Source organism: Betta splendens, chromosome 4, assembly GCF_900634795.4.
Source record: "Betta splendens chromosome 4, fBetSpl5.4, whole genome shotgun sequence".
Lineage (NCBI taxonomy): Eukaryota > Metazoa > Chordata > Actinopteri > Anabantiformes > Osphronemidae > Betta > Betta splendens.
This window is the reverse complement of record NC_040884.2, coordinates 17693419-17713179: the sequence shown is the minus strand read 5'-3', so window position 1 is coordinate 17713179 and position 19761 is coordinate 17693419. Positions and strand designations below refer to the sequence as shown.

General features: G+C 46.1%; 3 protein-coding genes across 12 annotated transcripts in view; 1 reads left to right on the top strand and 2 right to left on the bottom strand.

The window, feature by feature from the left end:
* Positions 1 to 5663, bottom strand: part of atp8a2 (ATPase phospholipid transporting 8A2) — a 33031-nt gene extending 27368 nt beyond the window's left edge. For 3 of the 9 annotated variants that reach the window (XM_029146326.3, XM_029146328.3, XM_029146327.3), the window contains exons 1-2: positions 5433 to 5663; positions 3581 to 3694 (exon numbers count right to left, since the gene is read on the bottom strand). In XM_029146326.3, coding sequence (XP_029002159.1) covers positions 3581 to 3694; positions 5433 to 5475 — 157 coding nt within the window. In that variant the 5' untranslated portion in view covers positions 5476 to 5663. Of the gene's footprint in view, positions 1 to 553; positions 1296 to 1342; positions 3539 to 3580; positions 3695 to 5432 lie in introns of those variants that run through there. The other 6 variants (XM_029146329.3, XM_029146330.3, XM_029146331.3 and 3 more) reach the window with 4 other exon arrangements.
* A 494-nt stretch (positions 5664 to 6157) lies between these two features.
* Positions 6158 to 9946, bottom strand: rnf6 (ring finger protein (C3H2C3 type) 6). Its single transcript, XM_029145744.3, has 3 exons — positions 9805 to 9946; positions 9508 to 9672; positions 6158 to 9292 (listed from the first exon to the last, which is right to left on the bottom strand). The coding sequence occupies exons 1-3, from the start codon at positions 9944 to 9946 to the stop codon at positions 7449 to 7451; spliced, it is 2151 nt and encodes a 716-aa protein (XP_029001577.1). The 3' UTR covers positions 6158 to 7448.
* cdk8 (cyclin-dependent kinase 8) lies at positions 9857 to 19016 on the top strand. 2 transcript variants are annotated; one of them, XM_055508531.1, is made up of 13 exons: positions 9857 to 9994; positions 13725 to 13800; positions 14121 to 14231; positions 14969 to 15109; positions 15583 to 15640; positions 15718 to 15849; positions 15965 to 16108; positions 16828 to 16897; positions 17083 to 17155; positions 17257 to 17354; positions 17524 to 17602; positions 17716 to 17874; positions 17971 to 19016. In XM_055508531.1, exons 2-13 carry the CDS (start codon positions 13777 to 13779, stop codon positions 18094 to 18096), a joined length of 1215 nt encoding a protein of 404 aa, XP_055364506.1. In that variant the 5' UTR covers positions 9857 to 9994; positions 13725 to 13776; the 3' UTR covers positions 18097 to 19016. The 2 variants fall into 2 exon arrangements, with proteins under 2 accessions (XP_055364506.1, XP_029001580.1); XM_029145747.3 differs by lacking the exon at positions 9857 to 9994 and adding an exon at positions 12114 to 12589.
* Positions 19017 to 19761: the final 745 nt, after the last annotated feature.

Genomic DNA, 19761 nt, shown 5'->3' with positions numbered 1-19761 from the left:
AGAGACATAGACGGGGAGACGTGGTTTACGGTTCAAAAGCGCAGGCGACCAATTAGTTGGCAGCTGGACGCTACTGTACGCTGATGTGTGCTGAGGCTGCCGGGGCTCGGTTCGGTGACGTTTCCAGCTATAAACAGCCCCTTGTGTCAATGCAAACACGCGCGCTTCGCGACGCCCACGGGACCCCCCGCGTATAATGGATGTGCTGAGGGATGCACAATGGCGAACAAACAAACGCACCGGGCGCGTGCGGCGGAGCAGCGCGTCGCCGTGCGCGCGTCAACTCCGGCCGCGCCGCCGGGGTCATTACCTGCGGCGTCCCCCAAAAAGTGAGAGAGAGGAGCACGCGACGCCGCTCTCCTCCCGCAGACCCCCCCCCACCCCCCCCCCTCCTCTCCCCGCCCGTCCGCCTTTGTCATCTCCAAGCGTCCTAACGAGCGTCGTGATCTGCGCTCGTTCACCCCCGCACGCGCCCCGGGCGCGGGACGTTACTCGCCCTCGACTGCGCACAACGCGAACGTTACTCAGCCGGTACCGTACAACAAGTGCGAACCTGGGCGAGGACCGACGCGGCAGCAGCACGCCCGTCTCTCCGGTCTCGTCCTTCGGCTTCGGCGGAGAGGAGGCTCCCGGCCCCGGCGACAGATACTGGCCCGCCGAGATCCGCCGCGGCGTCATCTGGCCACCTGCAGCCCCGCGGAGATCTTTGTGTTCGCGGCGGTTTTGGACGCTCCCCTCCCTCCTGTTTGGATGCTGGGCTGCGCGCAGGCGACGGGGAGGGAAGCCATGCGGAGCCGCTCCAGCGCTGCGGAGGGGCAGCGCCGGGGCTCCGCTTTTAAAGGGCCAGACGCCCCGTGTGTGAGCGTGGGTCGCTCCACGCGCTTAAAGTTAGAAAGTGTCTGCGCAACAGATACAGGTTTCTTTTACGTCATAATTGACCTTTTAATGATCTTTTAAGTGCGTAATGTTTGGATTATTGCTATGGAACAGGTGAATCAGTTATTGGGGTTTGTCTGCGCCAAGAGTCTGTACGTGAAAACAATAGCAGCCTAATTGCATCAGGAACTTGGAAAACTTTAAAGTTTACCAGATTAAATTTCTGAGAAAATCTATTTCTGCAGCGCTGAAGCCCCCCAGCGGCTCCTCCCTCTCCCCACATTATTAACCAACATTAGGTTCATGCCATTATGGAGCACTCAGGCCTGATGTAGTAGATGAGTACGTGTAAAACGATCTACGCGCGAGCCAGACGCTGTATTTTCCACAGAACGCTGCGTCACGAGTGAAACTGCGCTGTCGGTATCGGAGGATTATTTGAAGGGGACGCGCCCGCGTTACTCACGAGTAAACTCTCAGTTCACAACCGTCGCCGTGATCCAGGAATCATCTGGCATTAGCGCCGTACCCGGCCTGGCCCGCGCTCTGCCTGCGCAGGGAGCAGGGGTCAAAGTCTGCCCGGACGGGAGGATCATGAGCCCCGTATCTCTCATCTCTAGATCTCTGGGCAGGCTGTTACCTCCCAGCAGAGCTGTAAGTCACAATCTCAGCTCAGCACTGTGCAAACAAGGCTGCGCACGCTCAAGATAGAGGGAGAAAAGGATTCAAGATGGCGGGAGGTTAAAGGTAAAGAAGCTCGCTTCCTCCTAGTTATGAGATAATCTCATCTCGTTCCGCGTTACTAAGGAACACGCGCTCCCTGTTTAGATGTAATATCTGCTTTTCCGCCCTTCTCTGCTGGTGCAGCTATTTGCAGACCCTACCTTTCCCAGCTGATCAATAACGGCTCTCTCAGCAGCCCACTTCCACTCTGATTCACTTCGGAGGGGATCAATGCCTCGGTGGAGTCGAGGCGTAGTCGCCTCCGTAACTCATCGCCGGCGGTGATGAGTCAGCGCGAAACCGTTAGCTTGAGCGCGGCCAGGTCAATTACACGTGAAGCGCCCGGGCCGGCCGGACACGTACCACAGGTCTGATAACCTGTAGCCGAGACGCGACGCGACTAGTCTGATGTGGCTTAATAAGGCCCAGACCTCGTCTCCGGTTACCAGGGCTGTAGAAATGAATACCCCTTTCATCATCGCCCTACTATGACGACCTGCGCGGTTGGATGCATCACAAAGGCAGCGCAGCATTAAATCCATCATCTGAGGAAGATGTCACTTTAAAATCGCGAGCGTGCGCTTGTGCTTTGGGGTTGAACTCGGGATGCCCTGGCCCGGCGCCAAAACCTCCACTGTTAAAAAGCAGGCGAGGCCACTGAATAATAGATCGGGACGGGCTGCATAATTCATCTACGTTTTCCAGTATGGCAGAGCATATTTCACCAGACGCTGGCCCGGCCTTCGCTCACAGAACGGCTCCGATGTCGACCGCTTCCACGAGGCCTGTGTCAATTAGCAGGACATCCGTCGTTGTCTTAAATGACACCAATGTAGATTCATCCAGTCACGTTGGTAATATCTCTCAAACACTCCGCTCAGACATGGATGGAGCCAGAAAGGGAACAGCTGATAATTACATAATAATAATAATAATTACTATGCTCTCAGCCTCATGTTCTCTCACTCTTTATTATATGAAAAGCTGTCAAAATATTTTATAACAACTGCACTTGAGTAGCAGATAATAGAATGATAGAGTTTTTTATGTCTGTTTCCTTGTTTTGAAAACACGGAGGCAACGTTTTTGGAGTCATTACTTCTTTGGAACAAGGTCTCAGGTTTTAATCCTCCTACCTGCATAATCCTCCAAAGAGTTCTTGAGCTAAACACTGAAGCGCAAATACGTCACTTATATCAGTAGTTTTAATTGAGTTAATGCACACACATTCATGAAAGTCTTTCCCCTCATTGGCCTCTGCCAGTGCTACTGCTCCGTCCCGTGGCCGCCGTGCTCCTCCAGTCTGACCTCTACGGCCTGTTTGTGGACCCGGGCCGACCTGACGCCGGGCGTTCCCCCCCCACGGATCCCTTTGCACCCGCGGTGGGGAAAGCCTCTTAGGAGGAGGGGGGGGGCGGCCAAGTGAGCGAGCACGATAATCCCCACCGTGTCTGCTCCGCAAGTTCACCTGCTGCTAATCCATAACCTGCTAATCCTACAGGCGGGGCTGCACGCACGCAGATTAGCATCCATCTACTAATGGCAGAAAACATGCAGCATGCTGCTCCACCCTCGTCCCCTCGCTCTCCGGGGTCACGCGCGCATGCAGCAGCGCTCGCGGGCCGCGGGCTGTACATGCACCTGTCGTGTTCCTCATCATGCTCGCGCTACGGGCCCCCAGCGCCCATCGATCTGCCCCCATCAGCCGCCGCTGTCTACAAGCGCATGCAGCCGCTGCCTCTGCAGCCGTTGAGCATTCATTACTCCGGGCCCCGAGGAGCTACAGGTTCTTCTGGGTCCACAGCAGTTGTTGGTTTTGACCTTTTTACCGGACGACTGAATGAGACGGTGTAGCTCTTGAGGGCCGGGGGTTGGGGGTCGGCAGCCCATAGCTGGTTTTCCTCCCCGCACGGCATGGCCACATGCACCTTGGGAGTCTGGACACACACGGGGCTTCATCCAGTCTCATTCAAGCACTCACTTTTGTCCGACCTGTCTGTGAGGCGGGCGCGCATGGCGGCGCCGGCGCCGGCGCCCCGGCCTGGGTCCGGCAGGTCAGAGGCCTCCTGCCTAAGCGTGGTCAACACTAACTGCTCTGTGGGCGTCGGGGAGGCCGCGGCGGGAGAGAACAACACAGGACAACAGGTAAATATACACATAGCACACGCATGCGCACACACAACCCACGTGTTTAACAGTAAGCGCTCTACAAATGTGTCTGCATGCACGCGCACCGGGATGGAGTCGTATCCAGGCCAGGACTGCCCCCTTGTGTCCAGTTCATGTAAATACCTCTTGTGCTGCCATTTATTGGGCCTCTATCTCCCAAATGGCATCGTCAACAGCTCTGCAGCCATGACAACGTCTCATTATCTGCCCAAAACACACATGCTGTTAATAGTAGGTTAAGACTAGACCCGCGGACACACAGCGAGAAAGGACTTTACACTCTGCAACACCCAAAAATAAACTTGTGATTACTTCAATATGCTCCCCCTTCAATAATCTGAAGTGATTAAAGGCGGTACTAGAAATATGATGCTTTAATTCAGAAGTATCTGTGTTTGCAAATGTGTGATTAAACGTGACAGACTGATGGCTGCACACGTCATTCACCAAGGGATGCGGCCGCCTGCTATTTGGAGCAAAGAATCAAGAGGTCAGGCTTCAAGAGATTACAGTGAAGGCAACACGGGGGAATCCACGGGGACGCGTGCGGAGAACAGGATGGCACTCGCACCGGAGGTCTGCCCCATTTAACAGCAACTTCTAGACCCCGATGCATTCATCAGGACAATGTGTGCTGCCTCAGCATCCAAACATCCTGTGGTGTATAATTGTAACAATGAATCCGGGCACCTCTGGCCTGGAGACAGCGTGGCCCAGTTGGCTCATCTCTGCTCACAATGTGGCTTTTTCTACTATTTCTAGAAGCTGCGCAACAGCCGCCCTCCAGCCAAACAACATGTGCCAGCATGTGTCACCACCATAAAGCCTGTGGATGAGCCAGACACATGCTTCACAGCCTCTCTGCCAGGACGATCCAGTCCCACGTCCGGTTGCCATGAATGCAGCCTCTCTTTAAAACAGGCGCGTCTTCGGTCTAACTTCTGGGACAAGGCGAACATTTTATTTAGAAGAAGCGAGGCCGTTGCGCACGTCGCGTGTCTGTCATGGGAGTGTTGGTTCTCACACCGGCGTTAGGGTGAAGTGAGATGGACCGCTCAGAGCGAGGAGTACGCGTTAGACTGTCACGTGGTGTCTTAAGTCGGTGAAGTAATAGGCTGTTCTTGTACTGATCTGCACGAGCCATCGGTCGTTTGAAATAAAAAAAAACATATAATAACGGAATAATATCTGGACCCTAACTGGCGCAATGAAATGGCATAATTATGCGTGCTGAGCTGTAGCAGAACACCCAGGAGGTCACGACACTGACATTATATAAGGAAGCCACGAATATCACAGTACACAGATGTCACACGCAAGACGCGCATTCATCACATGGACAATAAAGGCGCTAATAATCGCCGGTGACAGCGTGAAACCAGCGCCTGTGCTACGCGCGGGCGGCGCTGCCGGGAGCGGCCACCTGCATTCTGCGTGCCCTTGCATCCCCCGAACCGAACCGCACCGCACCGCACATGCATGGCGCAGTCCCGGACGACACCGGCCCGTTATTATGCAAAGCACACAAACACGCGCACGACCGGCCTCACACAGCGCTACTGTCGACGAGCACGGGCCCGCTTTTCCCACACTGACACGAACACGCTGACAGGTCACGAAACAAGCGGCGGGCGGAACCTCGTCGAGTGGGGACCGAATCTTACCTCCCTCGCTGTGGATCTTCTTGGCTCTGCGGTTAAAATACATTTTGCCGGAGGTGAACGAGCGTCGCTGAAGCTGGGAGGAGGAGGCCGCAGCGAGGGCATGCTCACGGCTCACCTACCGAGCGGGGGGACGCTGGTCCGGGCCCGAGCTGCGGCCGCTGCTCCTGCTGCCGCTCGCGGATCATTATTTGTCGGCTGAACGGCGGAGGCAACGTTGTAAAGGCAGCGTCACCCAGCGTCAAAGCGCGGAGTGAAATCCGTATTTCCGGTTGCTCCTTTCAAGATAGATGTCGTAATTTCAGGCACGTATACAAAGATGATTTGTTACTTTAATTTGGAGGCATTGTTAATTATGAGAACGGCCCTGCCCCCGCCCCTTTAAGGTATTTATTTAAGTGAACATTAAGTTGTATTACATTAAGCGAACTTAAAATTCGATTAATCGATGGCGGAAAAATGTGTCCCTAGCAGCATGCATAAACAGGTACTTTGTTTTGAAAGGCAGTCATCGTCCTGCACCGTATCCTCTAGCTTGTCTAATGCCAAAGGTGACGCGCATCGTATGACGCGAAACATATATAAACATTAAAAAAACTATCTTTCACGATTTAAACCCTTTACTAACAAGTAACTTAAATAATGAGATTCTGAGTTTTATAACGTCAATCTTGCCAAACCAACCTAAACCAAGTCTGAGCATAGGTATGTTGGGCAGAAGAAAAGAATCAGATGTCCTCATTTTATTACATAATATCATAATCATGTTTTCTTTACTCCCATCATTTTGTAACACAAGACATATTCATATTCACACACGTATCCTCGCTCACACATTCTTACACATTATACTGCATCAGTCCTACAGTTTTCTTAGCAACTTAGCTTTTGCAGAGATGTATTTAGCTCCTAGCCAATTCAGATGTATGTGATCCTGGAGTTGAAACAGACAGAACAATGTGTGGGAACAAATGATGATTTATCATACGCAGTAACGAGTGAGTTCTGGAAATCATTTTCCAATTGTGCACACTGCAGCATAACATATAGTTGTGACAGTTTGCAGTGTCTGTCCAGGAATTGAGACAGGAACCAAGCAGAAACACTGAGTTTAGGGTTAACAAGTTGTTTTAAGCGGAGATGATAATCAGGCATTACAATGTAAACAACAATGAACAGCAAAACAAACAATACTGTCTTCTCTCTATATATTGCACAAATCATTACTAAATTACAACTCTGAATCCCTGATTATCACACCTTCTGGATTTCATTGCTATTGTGCTGCTCATGGATTATTGGATGACTTTTCTGAATGAATTCTGCACACGATGCAGGTGTATAGAGGGCAGAAACAAATACTATTAGGCTTGCAGAATTAAAAATAAATCTAAATTAAATACATTGCTCATACAAATCCCAATAAATCCTACATTCTTCAACCAAACAAAAAAGGGGACACTTTAAAATAGATGAAGAAGCTTTAAAACAGCAAAGCTTAAAAAATGGTGGGAATCCTGTTTCCATCCTAAACGGATGGCATACGAGAAGCGTAGTTCAAACCCTTTAAATACAAGCAATGGTATTTTATTTACAGCTTCCACTAAGTAAATTAGGTCTAGGTATGATTTGTGTAGGCATTTTGTGACAAAGAAGTCACATGTATCAGACATAGTTGAAGTTAGACTATTTCAGCAGCGACTAACAGAGCTCCTTAAGCATCAATGCCATCCTGTGAATGAGCCTCTAAGGTTTTTTGAAACAGACCAGCAAAACAGGTCACAGGAAGAAGAAAGTACATCAATAACTTACTGAAACAAAATGTCTAAAAAAATAAAGTGTTAATTCTCTGCATTTATAGTTTTGTTTTCCACACTTTTGGTTCAACCTTCTTCAACTTCAACACAATGAATATTTTAAAAGAAAGTAAACCATGAATGTGCTATGTACATGCAAGGCCCACTTGGTTCTGCTCAGTTTAGCCAACCAGCAACATAGTTGTGTTTGCAGGCGAATGGGTCAGTCATGATGCACTGCAAGTATGGGCTGCCTGCAGATGGGGCAGGTGTTGTTTTCAGAGAGCCAGCGGTCAATGCAGTGGATGTGGAATTCATGAGAACAGGGCAGACGGCGCAACTTGTTGCCCTGGGAATACTCATTGATGCAAACACTGCAAGCACGGCCCATCTCCCCCTCCAGGCTGGCCTGACCATAGGTGCGTGTAGACAAATTGTCAATCTGCTCTTTTGTCAGGCCCCTAGGGTGTTCATCATCCTCCTCACCATTGAGCAAGAAAAAGTGTGCCAGCCGCAGGATGGGTAAAGTACCATTTTCTACCAGGTTGTTGGTGTCTCTGCTGGCAGCCCTTGTCTCTGTGGTGCTCACTACACCACCAGCAAGTCTTGCCTGCCCACCCTGGTCCTCCTCACTTCCCGCCACCCTCTCCTGATTTACCCCACCTGTACCAACCTGGCCAGCTGCATTTTCAGTTGTATGCAGATGACTGGTTGGACCGATGTTAGTACTTGTGTCATTAGCATCTGTTTGGCTAGGTGAAACAGTTTCAGAATCAGCCTCCGTCTCCATAAGGGTGCTCAGCTCCCCAAATCCAGTCATAATCTGGCGCAAAATTGAACGCAAGGCAGTAGAGTTGGGTTCCCCCAGTCCTGTCTCACTGATGCGCCTCAGTGGAATTCGAATGGTGCTCACATAAGTACGAATTCCAGCTCGTTCAGAACGGGAGATGGTGCGTCTGAATCCACCGCTGTCACTTTCAAATGTAACAGTGTTCTCAGCAACACGAGCACGAGAACGTGTTCTGCTAGCGATGCTGTCCCGATCACGGTTTTCACCAGGTCGAATCCTTCTTACCTGCAGATCCAACATAATGGTCGGGTGTCGTCGAACAGCCGAACTTCCTGTTCCTATTAGATGAGATTCACTCTCTCGTTCTCCTACCTCTACAGCTGATTCTGTTAAAGCTGCAGGTTCTGTCACAGCCTCCCTTGTCTCCATGGAAACTGAGCTTGCGCCACTGCCTGGCTCAACAGTGTCAATAACAGGACCACTGACAGCACTGTTGGACTGTGGCGTGGTACTGGAAATGGGTAATCTGTGCAATGGGGAGCGACTTTGTCGTGATAGTCGGGATGAAACCCAACCTGTTCCTGCAGCCCTTCGTACACGACCACGCGATCGAGTTCTACTGCCACGTGATTCATGTCCTACTGTTGGGTCCTGAGACCCAGACTGAGGTGACACACGGGGACAGTCTATCGAAGCGGCACCATCAATATGACCCTGATTTACTTCGGTATTAATAGTAAAATGTTGTGAAGGCGTAGTCTGATCTGGGGAAAGGCTGGGAACAGTGGGAGGCGGTACTAAAGAGTGCAAAGGTGAACCTCTCTGAATAGCAGTTGGGAGAGGCACTGGGGCAGGAAGTGCAGGGGGGCTCATTGAAAGTGTTGCTGTACTACTGCGTGTTCGCCGTGTCTGCATCCTTCTACTGAGGGCTGGGCGAGGGGAGGGATATGGGGCGGGCCTTGGCATGGTTGCAGGACGAGAGCTGTTGAAAGAGGAAGCAGTCCGTATAGAAGGTGAAGAAGTGTTTGGTGTAGTCATTGGAAGCTCTGCCGTGTCCACAGTGTCACTATGCTCCCCTGGCTCTGGCTGATCATGGTTGATGTTAATCTCCAGGCTAAAACGGAATTCTCCACTGTTAGGATTGGTCCGGCTGACAGCACGCCACGTCTGGTTGCCACTCTGCCCACTGCGAGTAGCATTACCAGTGCGTCTGAAGGTGTTCAGCCACTCCAGTAGTGAGTCCCCATTAGAAGTTTCCGCTCCAGACTCTGTGGTCCCTGTAAAGAACAAATACAGTCAATAATAAAATCAAATTTGTGCTTCATAAACAAAAAAAGGGAATAAAAACATTATTCCCAGTCTTTTCCTGCACTGTTGTGTCCAGAATTTCACCAGATTAGTTTCATAGCTAGGCAAGAATCACTGTTGAATCAAGTTGCTTGTTAAAACTCGTCATTTAGACCACACAAATAGAACCCCTCCTTCTCCTTACCTGCCCCTCGCCTCCCTCCAGCCCCTCTCTCCTCTCCTTCAATCCTACTGCTCTGTTGTTCTCCAGAATTAGCCCCCTGGGGAAGCTGCTCAGCATGAGGCTGGGATGAAACACGCTCCTTTGCTCCGTCCAGTCGTTGCTGCAGCTCCTCAGCAGTCACCTCTCCTTCAAAACATAAACATGGAGTATGTTGGGTGCAGTCAGCACTATATACTTTATCAACATCCTACACAAAGAATTTATGGGCAGCCCAAGTCTGGATTGACAATTTAAATCATAACAACAACACCTCCTCACCAGGAGTGCCCAGCAGGTTGCTGTCCCTCATTAGGCGGTACTCCTCCTCACTCAGTTCATTGATGAAATGATAATATGCCTCCTCTCGTCGAAGACGCTCTGCCTGTCTCCGCCGTTCGTCTCCCCCACCAGGAGGGTCCATAACCCTGGAAAGTGCTAGCAGACATAAACGTGAGGCTGTCAGTCAAAGGTAAAATGAATCTGAATCTATACACTCCATTCTTATATCAGTCATTCAATAAATAAGGGCTCAATTCACAAGCTGAGCCACACCGACACTGCTACAAAAGGCTTGGTCATTTGTCTCAAATAAGCTAATGGATATTTAATTTTCATTAAGTGGAGGTACTTTACCATTACCAAACTTCCTGGGCTGTATTAGACATTATAGCCAATATGTAACCTATGTTATAAACCCTACAACGAGTAATCTTTAAATCATGGACTACAGTAAAGGCAACGCCATCCATTTTCTATCGAAACACTCCACCGGCAAGAGCCCGAGTGAAGCTACAGTAATCTTGCCAACGTTACGAACGCTTAGCACGAGGATTAAGACATTTGAATTAGCGTGATGGGGTCGCCCACGGTAATGAATGGATAAGAGACGTCCTAATAACACCGTAGCTGTCTCGCGAGCTAATATTAGCCAAGTTACAACAGTAGCTACGGAAGGCCATGTTGAAGGCAGGGGAATAAAACAACAAAACTGGCGTTGTCATCCTGGTTAACCACCAATCACCGACAACATCTTCATGACGGACAGAGTAGGCGTCCAATCGCTGCACTGCATAGGCGGGGCACGACCAACTAAACGGAGGTCTCCATGCAAATGAAGGAATGAAGCTAGTCAGCACTATTTGATAATTTGACAATTGACTCGTTAACGTACGACCGTGATTAACAGAGATGACGTACAAAACACAACGGACAAGTATATGGACATTTAGATAAAATACGTGTTATTTTGCATGCGCAACCCTTTAGTTGCTATCTGGGTGCTAGTAAATTAGCGCTAACGTTAGCAGTTCATCGACATCACTGTTAGCTGGGTTAGTCGACTCACCAGCAAGCGGTAAAGCCGAGTAACTCCTCACATATCAATATGACAAACCCTTGTATAAAGCGATGAATGTGCACAGGAGATAACATTTTACTCAAGCAATGTTTTACAAGAGATTTCAATGGCATTAAACAGAATTTAATACCTGACAAAGCAGCTGTAATATGGACGGTTTGCTTTCCTCTCCCTTCTCTCTTAAACCAAGATGGGACCAATGGTGCTACATTACACTGTCCGGCAAAACATTTTCCCGATAACATTGGTTCCCTAATACATTAGTTCCTCTTTTCCCTTGTTGACATCCGTTTTCTTTACAAGTGCAGCTTCAGTGCCATGGATAAAAGAAGACTACATTACAAAACAATATTGAATAAAAGTATCTGAATTAAACTATGTAAGCGTGTTACTTAATTTGTTACATTTTGAATAATAGACGGTGCTATATTTACATATTTATATATTTATTATCTAAAACACTATTTATTTACTAACTTTATTATACTTCTGATTAGATTTTCTTTCCTTATTTCACATAGTAGTGTGAATAAAGTATGATATTTGTGTTAGCACAGTGAGGGGACTTTGGTTTTTAAAAGCAAAGTGTATGTCTGAAAGCCTTAAAACATAGAAGATATTATTCAAAGATATCAAGTTAAAACAATGATCATAAGACGTTGTTACACAGAACCTACCAAGGAGGTGGCTTAATATTAGCTTATATGACTTTTTACCACCTATATAGTTATAGTGATATAGTTAGCATAGGTAACAGTATATTTTAGTACATGCTTCAACCATCACTATAAAATTAGTTTTTAAAACTTTTTTTCATTATAGCTATTGTTTTTTTTCCTTTACTGTTAATATTCATAACATACTTGCCACAATTTTTGCCATTACTGTTTTTTAAACACCCACCAAACAGGTCACAGCAATAGCAAATACAATGTCTTGAGGCTTTAAAAGTTTGCTGTATTTGCCTAATAAAATTGGGAAGAAAAATATATGATATATGCCTTCTTATGTGCAATACACTAAATAAAAAAATTTTTTCTATTATAATGCAAGCATAGATCAGAACAACGTTTAGGTCACACTATGAAAGAATAGGCTGGACTTTTTTGCTTTATTTTAATAATCTGTTGTCGTTATCAGATCCAAATTTAAAGATACGTTTTTCCACGTGGTGTAACCTATCCAGTTCTTTTCGCAAACTCTTTCTCCGCTGCGGGGCCGTCTTTACGACGTTTTGCGACAGTGCCGTGCGCCAATACGCCGTCGTTACCGAGTGAAGTGCGTCTCTTTGGAGCAGATACCGGCTGAGAGAATCGCAGCAACAAGAGAAAGGGATATATTTCGGGATCGTTTTCCACTCGGACTGTCTCTGAGCACCGCGCACCTCCTCCGGTACATTAAATTCAAGCCGAAAACTGGATGTGTGAGCTGGGCTGAGGAAAGAAAGGGCCACGCTGGGGAAGGCAACTAGCTGATTTAGTAAACCGAGCTCGTCGGAGTAGCCTAGTTGCCTCCCAAGCGACGCTTTAATAAAAAAAAAGGGAAGGAGCGGATACGTTTAGCGCAAACAAAGGTGAAAATGGACTATGATTTTAAAGTGAAGTTGACCGGCGAAAGAGAGCGTGTCGAGGACCTGTTTGAGTACGAAGGATGCAAAGTGGGAAGAGGCACCTACGGTCATGTATACAAGGCGAAGAGAAAAGATGGGTGAGTTCACGACCAGCAAGGCCTCTAGCCGCTGAACCCTGCGCCAGCCCCCTCCCTCTCCCAAATAAATTTTAATTACTCTTCTCGTGTTTTCCCTGCAAGGCCACTGGCAGAGGAGACGTGTTGTCACAGATTTATACAGACAAACAGGAAAACGTTGCGAAGGGCTGTGTTTGGAAATTGCCTGTGCTGTCGGGATGCTGATGACACTTTCTGCCGTGTGGTTTGCCCCGACTGTCACTTTCGTTAGCTCTAGAAGTCAGGGCAACTGTGTTCAAGCTTTTGATGAACAGTAAGCATTATTTTATTTTAGCACAAGGTGTGAACTTGACCATAGGAAGCAAAAGTTAAATGTGTTTACACTGAACGCTTAAATAATTGTAGTGACATTCAGAATATTTTATATGAATTGTGATTTTCTTTTGTGTCTCAACTAAGAAATTGACTATATGTTATAGATTCATTAATATTTGAACGGTTAGATGCAAACTGTGGAATTGTTAGTCAACACTTTAAACCCCAAGACAATCTCAGTGTCAACCTTTTTATTTTTTTGTTGTTTTCTAAATATTTTTGATGAACTTCCTGCAACATTTCTAACCTTATCTGGACCAGAACCGGGGGAGAACTGCAGGCAACTGTTGCTATCAGGCCCGTTGTAACAACCTGGACACACTGGCGGCCAGAACCGCACAGCGGAGCCCCAAAGTGTTTAAAGATGTTTGTGCTTTTAGACTGTTCAGTAGACTGCTGTTTCTGAGATGGTGTGAGCTAATTTGTTGAACTGCGGCAGTGGAACAAGGCCTGTGGAGGCACAAAGCATGGGTTTATGAGATGATTTAGGCCGGGGGGAGGGAGGCGTTGTAGCAGATTCATTCAAGTGAGAGCCAGTCCCAGCGCTCGGTTAGTCCCTCACCAGATGCCAGACAGGGCCTGTTTCCTCTCCCCTTCTATTGTTTTGAGCCTCAGAGGTGAGCTTGATTACACAAATCTGGAGGTAATGCAACTCGGCCTCCTCTTAGTCCTTGTGCCAGCTGCCAAGTGCCCCCTTTATGTTACTGTGCAGACAGCTCTCGGGGGGGACCGGCAGTCTGTTCTGGTGTTGATCTTGTTCTGCCTCGTTCTGTGTTTGTAGGAAGGATGATAAGGACTACGCCCTTAAGCAGATTGAAGGCACTGGCATCTCCATGTCAGCCTGCAGAGAGATTGCAGTAAGACCTTCGTGGTTTTCTTTGTCCATTTTGAATGGTCCCTGTTCAGCACTTTTATGCAACATCTAAATCACTTCATTCACAGTGCAACTTTTCACAAGTCATCAGCAACACATATAAAAAGTAACTGTAAATAATAATGGAATGCATATAGCGAGTAAACAAACTATCTGGCCATCATATTTGCTCATACTACTGTCACACTGCCTCACTCACTTTTCAAAGTTCATGTCTACAGTTAACGGTATAAATAGACTGTTATCATTCATGGTTCCTGCAAAGACAGCATAGTTATGTGTTAATGTGTATATATTTTTCAGCTCTTGCGGGAACTGAAGCACCCCAATGTCATCTCACTGCAGAAGGTTTTCCTGTCACATGCAGACCGTAAAGTATGGCTGCTCTTCGACTATGCTGAACACGATCTCTGGGTAAAGGACTCACAACAAAAACACAGTGCAGCTGCATGTTGATATAGTTATGCATGATAAATCGGTAAAAATAAGTACTTCTCATTCTTGTACAGATACTGCAGGTTTGTACTAGGCTTTGTACAAGCATTGAATATGCATTACACAAAAATGAATGCATACTAATGCACAGTCCAGGAATTAATAAATTGTGCTCATATTTAATAAAGGTTAAGTTTGCATTATCATGATGTACATGACAGATTGGTTAGTATATGTTAAAACGCTACTTTCAGCCTGCCGCTTCATTTGGCTGATGGATAATATATATGCTTTTAATTGTTTTTTCAGCATGTATGAGCATTTTTCTTTTTATAATAAGGAACAAATGCACAGATTATAGGTGTACTTATATTCAGACTTATTATTAGGAGAGAGACACAAAATTGTCATGATTGGGCCTTGGGCTCATAAACAAGGGGTCTTCAATATTTGGTAGTCAAACCTCTTGAGCTTTACAATTGGCAGGGCCCCAGAAATGAATTAACATGCCATATTCTGTCACAGAGCTGCACACTCACATTCCCCTCTTAGGGATGTGGAAAAACATGCCCCAAACATGACCCTTAATCATCTCGCCTGTAGCGTGAACCTACATTTGTGACTAAACCTTGACAGGAACTTTCACACGAACGTAGGATTTCACTTGACGTGTACAGACACACCACCAGTAACAGCCTTGTCTCTGCTTTTCGTAGCACATTATTAAGTTCCACAGAGCATCCAAGGCCAACAAGAAGCCACTTCAGCTGCCCAGAGGAATGGTCAAGTCTTTACTCTACCAGATCCTGGATGGCATTCATTACCTCCACGCCAACTGGGTCCTGCACAGAGACCTTGTAAGAGGATTGGGGAGGGCAAAGAGGGAAGGCGAATGGGACGGGAGGGAGGGAGGGAAAATATAAGATGCAACAGCTGATGAAAGATTGGATTGTTATTGGGAAGAAACCTGTTGACGTCATGAGGCATATTAGTCATTATACCTAACTATGTGTTTTTACAAGTTCGCAAACACAGGTTTGAGTTGTATACTTGTTCCACAGTATTCTATATTTTGAAGACTCGTCATGGATTCCTACAAGCTAGGAATAGCTAGCTCTAAAAGAACATTTTATATTATATATATATTTATATTCTTTGAGATATTAGTTGTAGTACTGCTGTGGAAATGGAAGAGTTGGGTTTCTGGTTTCCACTAGAGGGCAGCAGCTTAGTTTGGCAGAAACAATGCATGTAGGACTGTAGTAATTACAACAGTGCATTCGCATTCAGTTTAGAATAATTTTAATGTTTGTGCTTCCTTTTCTTTCAGAAACCAGCTAACATTTTAGTGATGGGAGAAGGGCCAGAGAGGGGTAGAGTAAAGATTGGTACGTATAATTCTCTTTCTAAACTATCATAGGTCTAGCTTGCTATTACTTGACTGATTATCAAATGTATTTTGCAGCGGACATGGGGTTTGCCCGTCTCTTTAATTCACCACTGAAGCCTTTAGCCGATCTCGACCCTGTGGTGGTCACCTTCTGGTACAGAGCACCTGAACTACTGCTGGGGGCTCGGCACTATACCAAAGCCATAGGTGAGAACCACACCTCCATACAACCATGCAAGTGTCTGTGTGGCTGCCTGTGTGAAGCCGGTCCTCCTGAATGCAGTTGACACTTACGTTGGTACATGCTCTGCTTTCCTTTCAGACATCTGGGCTATTGGCTGCATCTTTGCAGAGCTGCTGACGTCTGAGCCTATATTCCACTGCCGCCAGGAAGACATCAAGACCAGTAACCCTTACCACCACGATCAGCTGGATCGCATCTTTAACGTCATGGGCTTCCCTGCTGGTGAATCTCCACTATAGCCATAGAAATAGTCGTTATTAATTCTTAAATGGTTGTATTGCTTGTAAACTTAAAAGAAATAAGTACTTTTGACTTTTTAAAGAATAATATGTTGTTAATTGCATTTAGGAGCTATTAAAATTTCACAGTTAGCATGTTTCCTTTTCATTAGAAATGTGCTGTGGAAAGTGAAAGCACTTTTCGTTTCTAGCACAAGCAGAATATTTCCTTGGCCGTCCTGCTTCTACTCCTTAGTCGGTGATGTGGTCTGTGGGCTCTGAGCATAAATTCACTGGCGCAATAGGCACAGCTCAGCCACACATTTTTTTTTTACTATCAGGCTTACATTTGGGCCTATATTTTCCAGTTGGCTTGACTTGCCTCTGATCTGTTTTTGCCCCTGCTACCATCTCTGCTCCTCTTGTGCTAGTCACCAGGCTGGGGGTTTTATTTAGACTCCACGGGAAATGAAGCTGTAGAAATTAGCATTTTGGCAAGGGTTTAGCAAATTAGGTGGGTTTTTATTGTATTAAAAACCTTAAAATGAGCACAAAGTATCTTCAATTACATGAAAAATACAGTTTAAATAAGGTCAATATGGTTGTGTGAGAACAGGTTGTGAGCATTTTTGTGCAAAAGGATTATACTCCGTCACTGAATCATCTGTTTTTTGAGGGTGAGGGGTGTGAGGTGGTGTAATCTGTCTTTCCCTCATTTTACAGATAAAGACTGGGAGGACATCAAAAAGATGCCAGAGCACTCCACACTGATGAAAGACTTTAGAAGGAACACGTGAGTTGGCCGAGCAGCAGTGTCCCAGTTTTTTTAAAGAAACAACGTTCTGTCTCTACTGGCCAAAATACTTTTGAACATTGGACACAACCCATACTTAGTCATTTGATACTCTTTTTGTTCTCATATGAAGTAATCACCCTGAAATCATTATAATAATATTATTTGCACTTTCTCTACAACAGGTACACAAACTGCAGCCTTATAAAGTACATGGAAAAACATAAAGTCAAACCGGACAGCAAAGCATTCCACTTGGTGAGTTAAATTGCACATGAAGACAAAGCATAACTCCTCATCATCTTGGCTCTTTAAGTGGTTTCCTGTCAGAGGCTGACATTTTGTGCAATTTAATAAAGCTGCAGAAGTTGTTGACCATGGACCCTATACGTAGAATCACATCTGAACAGGCCATGCAGGACCCTTACTTCTTGGAGGAGCCACTGCCAACATCTGAGTAAGTCAAAGCCATGCACACAGCCTGTGTTCTGTTTATGTAACTAGTTCGACTCCTTGGCTCAAGGACATGTGATGTGTAAAATAGAACTCATAGCTAATTGGCTTCAAGCTGTGGGAATAAATGTTTGATGTTGACCAAGCCTCTTTTTTTGCATTTGTTTCTCCAGTGTGTTTGCAGGCTGCCAAATTCCATACCCCAAGAGAGAGTTTCTTACGGAGGAGGAACCAGAGGACAAAGCAGACAAAGTAAGAAATGCTTGTGCCACATGTGAAGTATTAAATCAAAGCTAGAAACAATTTATCTTATGATCAAACAGAGATAAGTATGGCTTATATTTACATAAGTTTTTGGCTTGCAGAAAAACCAGCAGCAGCAGCAGGGCAACAACCACACAAATGGGGCAGGGCATACTGGCAACCCAGACAACAGCCACGCCCAAGGCCCACCTCTGAAGAAAGTGCGTGTTGTCCCGCCCACCACTACCTCAGGTGGCCTCATCATGACCTCAGACTACCAGGTAGGTCATGGTGTCCATTTTAAAGCTAATCTAGCTGTTTGACGGCTCTTTATTACTGTGCTGTTTACTAATTCTCCATCTTCTCTTTCCCTGCAGCGCTCCAATCCACATGCTGCCTACCAGAACCCTGGACCAAGCACATCACTGCCCCAAAGCAGCATGGGATACTCCTCTACCTCCCAACAGCCTCCCCAGTATTCCCACCAAACCCATCGCTACTGAAACAACCCCCCGGCACACTTAAGTACACACATTTAAGCAAAAACACATCACACACATTAACAGCCGGCACCGCGCCCACCTTGAACGAATGTACAAAGGAAGGTGGGGATGTACACGGCAACCACCCCACCAGCACCACCATCACACCCAGGGCACTTTCTCTACAGCTGTCCGTTAGGCCAGAATGAAAACGATCTTCACTTCAATATAACACATTGTAATCCCAGTATTAGAAACGCATATAGAGTAAAACTGGGTGACGGGTGAAACACAAGGCGGGAGGATGAGAGGAATGGATACTATGTTTAAATCCAATGTGTTTCTGTTAATGAGATATAAGTAAACCAGCAAAGAGGCGGTGGCTTGGTTTAGGGGGGCACCTTATCCTGTCGTTTCCTCCCCTCTTCTCTTGTCTCTGCACCGTTGCGTACATCCTGCCCCAGTGAGTTATCCTTTTCTGTTGAATCATGGATGAGACTGAAGCTGCTATGTGACTGCCAGTGTGGACAGATTCCCTGTCCGTCTGTCCTCCTGTCTGTCTGTTTTATTTCTTGTGAGTGTGGCCCCACGAGGGCCTGTGATAAGGACTGAACTGAGCTGCTGTGAAGCATGCTGGGAGGAGCCCACAGCTTTGGTGTTAAAGGGTTTTGTTCAGAAAGGACAAACAACAACAACGACAAAAATGATTTTAGTAGTTTATAATTTAATATGTTTTTATTTGGTTTCATGGCAAGAGTGGCTAGTAACTAGCGCTAGCTGAGCACTTGGCTCTGCTGTACGCTGTGGGCAAGCCTTACAACATGATTACAAAAACAAACCAATCGCATGGAGGACAACAGATGGAACATGCATTGTACTGTATTATATTGAAATATTTTACATGAAGCAAGTATCCTGACAATAAAAATGAAAACATTTAATATTGTTGTTTGTGTTTTGATTTTTGACCCGGTGGTGTGTCTGGCATACATGCTTTTCATGATTTTTATTTTCAGAAAAAAACCAGTTTGTTGGGGCTGCAATTCGTTTTTCTTTTACTTGATTTAATGTCCACTTCAAACCGCATGTTTTTCTACTGACTGTGACTTCAAAATACATATCAATTTATAATATAAAAAACAATCAAAACCTTGAGCTAAATCATTATAAAAATATTTTAAATATTTACTTGAAAAATTAAAATTTGCCTCGTTTTGTGAATTGACACACACCTGACTCCATTTTAAGTCACTCAGAACATTGAGAAGGGAAAGTTGCTTTTCCTTTCTAATGAACTAACCCGTCTACAGGCTGTGACTATGTTGGGCTGCTTTTCTCTCTGCGTTGGTGATGCTCATCTCCTCATATTGCTTTTGTCTACAGACCCACTGGGACAGTAAAGCACACGGATCTCGGTCCTCTCACTGCTGGCCTGGCTGTGTCAGTCTGTTATACAATACAAACAATACTCATTCTTAGCATCACTGCCGTGTTGCAAACCCAATAGAATCTCTGAGGCCGCTAAAGTCATTTATCCGCTTTTATTGATGGGTATTATTGATTTTTTTTAAAACGAGAACAAAATAATTTAACATCATATTCATTTTGACAGGGAGTTGCGTTTAAAAATCCCCGTTAAGCTCATCATCAACGCCCAACCGTAGTCCCGCCTCTTTATTAGCAATA

Bases quoted from the DNA above. Each gene is read 5' to 3' on its own strand.
- rnf6 (XM_029145744.3), bottom strand. From the start codon at position 9,946: ATGGACCCTCCTGGTGGGGGAGACGAACGGCGGAGACAGGCAGAGCGT. The intron at 9,673-9,804 runs GTGAGGAGGTGT...TATGTTTTGAAG, and splicing joins CAACCTGCTGGGCACTCCTG to GAGAGGTGACTGCTGAGGAG. The intron at 9,293-9,507 runs GTAAGGAGAAGG...TGTTCTTTACAG, and splicing joins TGGAGGGAGGCGAGGGGCAG to GGACCACAGAGTCTGGAGCG.
- cdk8 (XM_029145747.3), top strand. From the start codon at position 12,462: ATGGACTATGATTTTAAAGTGAAGTTGACCGGCGAAAGAGAGCGTGTC. The intron at 15,641-15,717 runs GTACGTATAATT...TGTATTTTGCAG, and splicing joins GAGGGGTAGAGTAAAGATTG to CGGACATGGGGTTTGCCCGT. The intron at 16,898-17,082 runs GTGAGTTGGCCG...TCTCTACAACAG, and splicing joins AAAGACTTTAGAAGGAACAC to GTACACAAACTGCAGCCTTA.